General features: G+C 47.2%; 3 protein-coding genes across 3 annotated transcripts; 2 read left to right on the top strand and 1 right to left on the bottom strand.

Annotated features, from left to right (window-relative positions):
* Positions 1–4141: 4141 nt before the first annotated feature.
* F5147DRAFT_818684 (uncharacterized protein) lies at positions 4142–4823 on the bottom strand (the record flags this gene model as incomplete). The annotated part of the gene is made up of 3 exons (XM_041443619.1): positions 4142–4319; positions 4464–4638; positions 4691–4823. Coding segments are annotated over 3 exons (486 nt in total), but the record flags the coding sequence as incomplete, so codon positions are not given.
* Positions 4824–6732: 1909 nt separating this feature from the next.
* On the top strand, positions 6733–6921 carry F5147DRAFT_524177 (uncharacterized protein; the record flags this gene model as incomplete). Its single annotated transcript, XM_041429962.1, has 1 exon — positions 6733–6921. A coding segment is annotated over one exon (189 nt), but the record flags the coding sequence as incomplete, so codon positions are not given.
* A 1065-nt stretch (positions 6922–7986) lies between these two features.
* F5147DRAFT_592192 (uncharacterized protein) lies at positions 7987–9013 on the top strand (the record flags this gene model as incomplete). Its single annotated transcript, XM_041432208.1, has 2 exons — positions 7987–8237; positions 8293–9013. 2 exons carry the CDS (start codon positions 7987–7989, stop codon positions 9011–9013), a joined length of 972 nt encoding a protein of 323 aa, XP_041284015.1.
* Between the last annotated feature and the right edge of the window lie 75 nt (positions 9014–9088).

Here is a 9088-nt window from a genome sequence, read left to right as displayed (position 1 = left end):
ATTGCTTGACTTTCCTTCATTTCATAGTCTCCCTTCTTGGCATTGCTTCGGGCGAGGACAGAATCTCGTTTCGAATTGACTTCGTTTTGCTTGATTTTTGTGTCTTTATCCCCTTGACTTCCTTGAATGTTTGACCTGTGATCTTGCTCTGCGGTTGCTTTCTTGTCTCCTTGAATTTTCTTGATTGATGGGATCGTATTTGATTTCTTAGTCTTGCGTCGGGCGAGGACGGAACCTCGTTTCGACTTGACTTCATTTTGATTGATTTTTGTTGATTTTTGTGATTTTATCCCTTGACTTTACTTGAATATTCTGGCTGTGGTCTTGCTCTGCGGTGGCTTTGACATATTTCGTAGTCTCCCTTGTTGTGATGCTGAGAAACGAGACACCGAGACAATACGTTCCTGCTGACCTAAGCTAGCTAACTAAGCCGAGACGGCTGTAACCAAGCCGAGATGTTTCTAACCGGGGGGACTTCCTGTTGTCTTTGCTTTTGCTTTTGTTTTTGCTGTTTTGCTTTGTATCGTAGTCTGGCTTTGCGTCATTTTCCTGCTATCGTAGTCTTCCTTGTCTGTGGTGATGCATCGGTGGAGGACAGAATTTTGTTTCCTACTGACTCGACTTTCCTTGATTTTTGCTGTTTTTTTTCATCCTGGCATCGCTCATCATTTTTCATCAAAAATTGCATTAGCATGCGCGCGTGCTGTTTGTTGATGATGAATCGTAGTCTGATGTCTTCTGGTATGGACTGCTGTAGTCTATCTGATCGTGTTGATTTTTTATTGACGGTCATAGTCTGGGCGTGTGGTTTCATGGTATTCACTTCGGTGGTCTTCCTTGTATTGGTGCTCGTCTGGGATGATTTGTCGGGCGAGGACAGAGTCTCCTTTCGACTCGACTTCATTTTGCTTTGTTTTTGTGATTTCTGGTGATTTTATCGCTAGACTTTCCTTCGACTTTCATCATCCATCTGAGACTGCTCGCCTATTGCCAGATGATATACATAGGTGTTACGAAATAATATGCGCTGATTTTTAATCAAAAATCGCATTAGCATACACGCGTGCTGTTTGTTGATGACTTGGAACTAGAAATCTTATTTCCTGTAGATGGACTAACCTTGACTTGGACTGCTTCTTTGTTTTTTTTTTCATGAAAAATCCTGTTAGCATGCATGTGCGCTATTATCTCCCTGATGGCGACTTTCGATCATATTCCTTTGTATGGCAATAAGTTGCATACTGGATGGGACATATGTTTAGGATCCTCATGCTCCAAAGTCTAGAACCGTATACCAGACCGGAACACAGGTAAGACTCTTACTCATTTTCAGCTCATCCTCGACCAGCAGACTTTTACTTCGCATCTTCGATCAGTACCGTTTCAACTTGGCAAGGACCAGACCCAATCCCAGAAGCCATTATGGACGATCCCTCTGTCGCTCAGGGTTTGGGCTAGTGAGCAGCTCGTGCCTCGCGGAGTTGACACTCACATTTCTGACTTTACTTAGTGCACAATCGAAGTGGATCACTGAGAAGCTCTGTCAAGTTGCCTCTCAGCAGACACCTATTGGGGCGGGCGTGCTACATGAGACGTGTTCACCAGAGGAGAAATAGTCGCTGAAGTGCATGCAGGAATTGGTCAAATAGTGGGAGACTCTCAGAATGGCGTGTGGAACGAGACAGAGGTTATTTCACTCATCATCAAGGTATGAAACCCCGTTATCGATCTATGTGATTGTTATATTCTGTGGCAGTGCACAGATACAATCAGAATTCTTCCTGATGTCGATGAGGTCAGTTTTGTGGCTCCCAGTGGACTACGCAGCAAAGGCTATCATCGATCTGGTCAAAATTCCCTCTCAACGCTTACCCTTGGGAGAGTGCCCTGTTTAGAACGTGATTCACCCAAAGCTTATGCTGTGGACGTCCGTCCTCTCGTATCTCGAACACGTCGGCCTGAAATTTAAAGCCCTCCTGAGGTACAAGTGTGCGCTAGCCCTATTGACGAAGTGAATAACTTGAGCCGGAAGCTGTTGACCTTTTTTGAGAACAAATACGGACAAGAGGAACTGGCTACGCAGTACCCGTTATTGACAGTGTAAACTGAGAAAGCAAGTAAGAGTCTCAGAAGTGCACATATTGCTGATGATGGACTGGTGGGGAAGTGGGTAGCTGCTTGGAGAGAGACAAGTTTGTTGGCTTGAGAGCGGATACCACGAGTCGTCAGTCATAGTCTAAGCCTTGTTTGCTAAGATTGATAGTCATGTAAGAACAACTCAAATTTCTTATAGAATGCATAGATATACATGGAAAAACATGATTATATTCATCTACAGGGTCTCGCGACTATGATGACACGGACTCATCAATTCACTGATGCGTAACAATGACACAATACGAGACCTGGCCTGAATATTGAGAATGCTTGGAACTTTTGTTCGCCATTGCCAAAGACACTTTCCATCGAAAAGCTTTATATACTGTTGCAGTATGGTAGCAATATTACGCAACTTATATAGTCATCTTTTGCCAGGTAATGCAAAACCCAAATGACGGAAAACGCGGATGCTTAACGACTCAGACACAATTGCCCACAATTCACTTTTAGGCTGTAACAGTGCGATGTCAGAACATTGTTGTGACCTCAAATGATGATATATATTTGATGACCAGTGGTAGTGCTACTTTTCATGATAAAGTCATGAACAGTTTTATTATTGAAAAATTATATTACAACTATAAGCATGTTTAAAAACTTGGACACAAGGATGCTACAATACTTTGCTGGTCGCAATGTCGCAATGTCGTTACTGACCCCCCATTGTAGTCTGAATGAGCGTTCATACATGTATATATATCCACAAGTCAAATTTATCAGTGTATTGATAACTATATTTGGCGGAAGCAGGAATCATGGTTACAATATCGTGAACTCATGAATTCACTGATGAAAAGCCATGCAGAACGGGCCAGGTGAAATTGACGCGGCACTGTAACAAATTCCTCATGTTCACACAACTTCATATGTCATTCCAAACACTATCTGGGAACCTCACTTTATAGATCTAGGGAGCAACCCAAGTCCTGCTTCAGCACCAACAGTGACCATTATTGACATCCCAGGTCCTCTCTCATTTTGCGCAGACATTCGGGCCTTCCACCGATGGCGTTGCGCGCCCGGGATGGGCCAGTATCAGGAACCAGGTCACAGTCATTAGCGGGAGCTGCATTGATTGGGGGCGTTATGGTGCTCTACTGATTGGTTTTTAACACCAAGACGCTCTTACATTCCCGGTGGCCAATATCATTATTTAAAATTATTGCAGGCAATTGACCTGATGGACATCTCACAAATATATTTTATCGGGATATCACTTATCTTACCTAGCGGGTCTTGCAGTGATTGATGGTCGGATCTGCGTAGTCATTAATGTGCAACAGCTGCGTTGGAACTAGAAGCGAATCTTATCATATGCTCTACGATAACTGGTATCGCACAACAAAATGTATGTATTATGTTGCCCAAAATGATCTGAATGTCGTGAGTCGCACGTTATCTCAAGACGTTTGTTGTGACCAAATTTTATCATACACATATGTTAGTACGCAGACCAGTCATCCACGGCAAAAAAAATGAGGCATGAAGATCATACAGCGAATTTCTGGATTGCACGTTTGAAACTGAGCAACATAGGATTGGGCATCACTGGTACCCCTACCGGTGACAAGACATACATACATTTAGATGTACACAGCAGTTGACTACGAGTGGGGCCTGACCACTACCAAGCCCTCAGCGACGATAAAAGCTGACGAACCAAAATGCTGCGTAGAGCAACAAATCATAATCGTAATCTCTTCGCAGGATCAACGAGCCTCCGAGAAAAAGCGTCATGGCACTGATAACGAGTCACCTCTCCCCTGAAAAATGGGGACATCAGAAAATGACACTAGAGGTGAACAACAGATTTACCTAGGAGCATGAACTGCGACAACACTACTACCCAAACACTTATGGCATTAGGAGCAGCTTTGCACAAGTCATCAGACAACATCCATGCGGAAAGAAGACTGATTTGTTCATTCCGCGCTTTGTGAATATCGTGGATGAGGTGGCTGTCGAAAATCAGTGCTCATATTAAAGCTTCTTGAAGGAATGGGCGTACGTCGAGAGCGGTGACAAGGGGAGGGAGAAGTTGAAGAGTTTCAAGGGAGTCTAAGCGAGGACAGTGTCGACTGATCAAGTCTAGGGCGGGGCGCAACGAGTTCGGTGCTGTTTCACCGGTGGGGCGGAGGTAGAGCTCGAGAAGAGTGTGACTTATTTTGAATTATATATCCGCCTGCAGTACCTATGACAGCGTCACCGAGGGATCGGGATCGAGAATATAGCAGAGAATAGACATACTCTTCGGCCTAACTTGTAAACATGGAGCTAAAGAGCATGGTCATGCCTTACCACACAGCCCGACAACACAGCTCGCGCTTGGTAAAGATCTGCAGGGTATAAGCTCAATATTCATGCGAGTATCAGTCTGGAACTGGCTCTTCAACAGTAAACCATGCAAGCGATCAATGAAACGAAGGAGCTTCGAGTAAACGTCCGACCCATTGGCTAACGGAAATTTGGTGAGAACAGCTATCGACCGGCAAAAATCACGATTAACCCTTGTCTCCTCATTTGCGAGCACTCAGCATCATGTTCAGATAGAGCTCTGCCAGCCAATCATGGAATACGGGACTCTCTCCGCCTTTCTCATCGATTAGATACTCGATATAACAAGTAGACATGGTGGGGTCAATCTTCTCGAGGTAATCTGTTACTTGAGTTTAATGTCGTCAGATGTAGATATCTTGGGTAAGACAAACGATCGTCAGCAAGGAACTAGACAAATTATACAGACAAGTGTCACCTCGAAAGCCGTATCACAGTCGTTTCCAAGATCCAGCGGGAAGACTCAAATACTCGGCGTCGACGTACTTGGGACCAAGTTTTGGCAGGTAAGGCAGGTAGGATATGATAGATCGAGCATTGTCTCTCATGTCCGCTTCCTTCTCGTTTGACCCTGGGCAAGGTCATTGGTTTGCAAGCGTAATCAAGTAAAAGACATCAATGCTCACTGGTGCAGAAGATTATGAGCCTTAGCATGCATCTGTTTTCCATTGTAGAGATGTATCAGCTCTGCGAATGTCTGAGACAATTGGTAAATGCTACGTTTGAGTTGTGTACGGTTTGACGCACCTCTCGTGCCCGAAGCTCCTCTGATACCTCACACCAATTGGCCAATTGACAAAGTGCACCGAGGATGGCCGGTTGAGTCACAAGATACTAAGACTTGACGAGCGCTGTGTCCACAATCTGTGCAAACCGCACAAGCTGCTCCGGAGTCGACAGAGGCAAAGGGATGTTTGGCGATGCAAACAATTATTCGGTCGACGTCTCGGAGAGGAGAAGCCACTAGCGAGACTGAGCAGGTGCAATGTGTACTGCCGCGAGTCACCGCCTGCGAATTTGGGATGATGATAGGTAAGATATCACCATAGAGCGTCCACTGACCAGCTGAAGTCATCTAGAAAGTTTATTGACGTGACAAATCAACGAAGACAAGATGCCTGACTGACCTTTTTGTTTCATGGCTCGGCGTGCGTACGTGCCATTCGCAAAATATGCCCACTCGCCCACGATGCCCTGACTCCCCAGGCGGGCGCGGTGCAAATTTGAACACGTTTGCGTTGCTGCAGCGGGTCTGCCGCACGCTCCGTACCATTACCGGTGACAACGCGGCTGCTAGTACTGCTGGGCTTGCCAGGTCGAGGTCGGCCTTTCTTTGGCAAGCCGTCCGAGGTCAGGACACCCGGAGTAAGGTTTGACACGCAATTTCGCGAAAGCAACAAGCAAGAGTCGATGCAGAAGATTTCGATTCTCGTTGTGTACGTGTGTTTATCTTATCTCCTAGCGCGTGGCAGATGCTCTTCAAGTTGCCTACATAGAAACGCCATAGCTATCTTATGATAAATGACCTGACTAATCCCCGCATTCCTGACTTACTGTTTTCTTCATATTTCTACAGCAACACCCAACGAGTATATCCGCGGCGCTACCCTACGTTTCCTTTTAGAAGATATCTAAAGGTGCTGAACTCCCTGCTGCGGCAGCTGTCTTGAGCACCGTCGCTCATCCGTTCCCAAGAACGCCGTATTCGCCGTGTACATTATCTACCACGAATACGAACACCTCATCCCAGATGCTCCCGAGCTTATGCAAACTTTCATCGCTGCAGAGTCTGACGCGACGTGCAAGCGTAACGCATTCGTGTTTCTCGCTCACTGTGCGATACTGAAGGCTGTCGAGTGGGTGTACGATCAGCTGACAAGTCTAGACGAGCTCTTGCATATGAGCATCACAGAAGTTACCAGGCTGTATTGTAAGAATGATACGACCCATCGAGTGAGCCCTCTTCACTCTGAGTTATCTTGCTCCTCCTCCCTTCTGTCGTCTTGCAGCCGTGATACATCAGATGCGCGTTTGAGTTGTTGAACTCATCGTCGCACGCATCAAAGCATGACGCTGCTACGACACTCACCACACTCACGCAGAACCCGGCTGCTGTGAAAGGTACGTTCACGATAAGGTCGCATGCACATGTTGGCTCATCTTAGTTTTCAATAGCCGCATCGTGGTTGGTCTCGCAGTCCTCCGCGTTACTGTGGTCCAGGACTGATTTTGGGATAGGCTCTGGAGTACAGGCAACTTCTCATCCAGTCGATCCACGTATTAGCGGTCAAGTTTTCTGAGGTGGCTGCAAGCGTCGTCCATGCACTCATGGAATTCCTCGGGGACTCGAACAACTCCTCTGCGCTGGACAACTTTCCCTTTGTCTGGTTTATTTTTTCCCTCCTGGTTTCCGCATCTTATTTGACTAACATATGCACAGCGAAGTGGTCGAGAAGTTACCGCATCTCCGGCAGTCCATATGCGAGAAGCTCACTGGAACTTTGACAGAGATTAAATCCGGCAAAGCTGGACTGCCAAGATTAATGTCAAGCAGACCGCGATTGACGTAGCAAGCTCTGAACAGGATGCGCTTGCGAAAATCTGATCAGTTAGCAGAATTTCGGCCCTTCTAACCAGGTGTTCCTGTTCCGGGGTTAGACTTGGGTGAGACACCCCTTTGTATCTCACCCCGTCTGCGCTTCCATGGCGTCTCCTAGAGACCGTGGTCCAAGGACCGTGCTAGTCGTTACCAGCATCCTTCAGACGTATCCCCTTGTGAACTTCCACAGTCCCCAGGGATCTCAAAAGTAGCTCTATTCTTACTATTAGTAACGTCCCTACTAACAGGCGCTACTAGTTCTTCCGACCCCATGCGTTCAGCCATCGCACCCCCGGAGGGGTTGCTCTCTGCAATCTCGTCCCTTGGATGGGCAGGTGTCTCCCCGAATGCTCCAGGCATCGGGGGGATATGCGCCATCAGCACGTCGCTGTACGAGCGCGCGAGCTTTCCGGCGGAGGTCGCAGGAGACCCAACACGAGGTGGCACGTCTCCCGGGGCAGAGGCTAACGATGAAAGTGCAGACTCACTATTAGTTCTAAGAGGGGTCGCCTCTTTCCTCTAGGTATCGTTGCTTCGCCCGGTAATAGTCTGGCGTCCACACGTAGGACGCAACGGGTACCGAGGGATGCGAGAGATGGTGGTAGTCTTCAGTGAAGGCATGTCGAATGTTGTTGTTGGTTGCCTAGATTGGGAACGACTGGTGGATCAGATCGGAGTTCTTGGTCTAGGGCAAGGATAGATAGGTAGATGGTATAAAGTTAAGCTTTTGAAGGTCAAAAAAGATGCGACGAATGCGAGAAGCTACTGCTTTCGGTGCGGCACAAGAGTGAACTCAGACGCTCGAATAGTCACAAACTGCAAAATGCGACGACGATCACGTGACTCCTCACAGAGATTTTATTTTCTTAAACGTGTTTAACCCACCCGATCGCATGGCACAAAGACACGCCTCCTTGTACTTCTTTGATGGCAACATCGCGCTTATGGCCTCAAATAATTTCGGCGAAAAAACTGTCTTCCGAGTCCATCAATCAATCCTATCACATTATTCCAGCGTCTTTGCGGACATGTTGACGATGCCGCCCGTTCGGGAAGCCGAGACATATGATGACGTTCCACTAGTATACTTGCCCGACAACGCTGAGGAGATTGAATCCTTATTGAAAACTATATACCTTCCGCGGTGAGAGTATACCTCTCTGCTGCGTGTTCATTGCTCATCAGGCTTTTCCCGCTAGGTCCCCCCCGTTATACCCACGCCTGACCCGATGCGCACCTCGCATAATTTACCACCTCTTGAATCTCTCTAACAAATATGAGATGAACGAGCTTCGCCATGACGTTGTTCTACAGTTGGAAGCAGATTGGCCAACCTCGCTAGCTCGGTGGGATCAACTAGAAGGTGAAATCGCTGGATTAGCCGACCCCGACGGTGATTCTATGCGCTATTTGTTCCCCGAGGATCCACTTCCAGATCCCGCCTCCGCTATTCAATTGGCATACGAATGTCGAGTTCCCACAATATTGCCTGCCGCCTTCTATCAGCTTTCGCGGCTCTCCATTCGTTGCCAGCCTGATAACCCCTCTAGATGCAAGCCATGGCGCCGCACCGCGAATTGGGGTCTCCTCACAGCAGGAGATCTGCGGCGCCTCCTTCTAGGCAGAGAAGGTCTTCTGCAAGTCGCTGATTCCATGCTCGCGACCGGTGCTAGTGATATTGACAGTCAGATACATTGGGTGGTGGATAGATGTAGGGGATCCGAACGAATGGAAGTTATGGATAAAATACGCGAAGAATGCCAGAGTGCTCCAGATATCCTCGCGACTCTTCGTGGGCGTACTACAACAGAAGAACTCCTAACTTGTCAGATTTGTCGCCGCAGGATCAGAGACAGGCTAAAACAAGTTCGCCATGCAATATGGACCAAGTTACCCAAATTATTTCAACTGGAGGATTGATTAAACTTCCGGTCGCACCTGGACACTATATTACTGGGAAGAAACCATTTTGGATCGACATTTTGGTGATGTTTA

This window comes from Suillus discolor (genome assembly GCF_016758755.1).
Source record: "Suillus discolor strain FC423 chromosome Unknown F5147scaffold_719, whole genome shotgun sequence".
Taxonomy (NCBI): Eukaryota; Fungi; Basidiomycota; class Agaricomycetes; order Boletales; family Suillaceae; genus Suillus; species Suillus discolor.
Note: the sequence above shows the minus strand (reverse complement) of the source record. Positions and strands in the feature narration are given on the sequence as shown.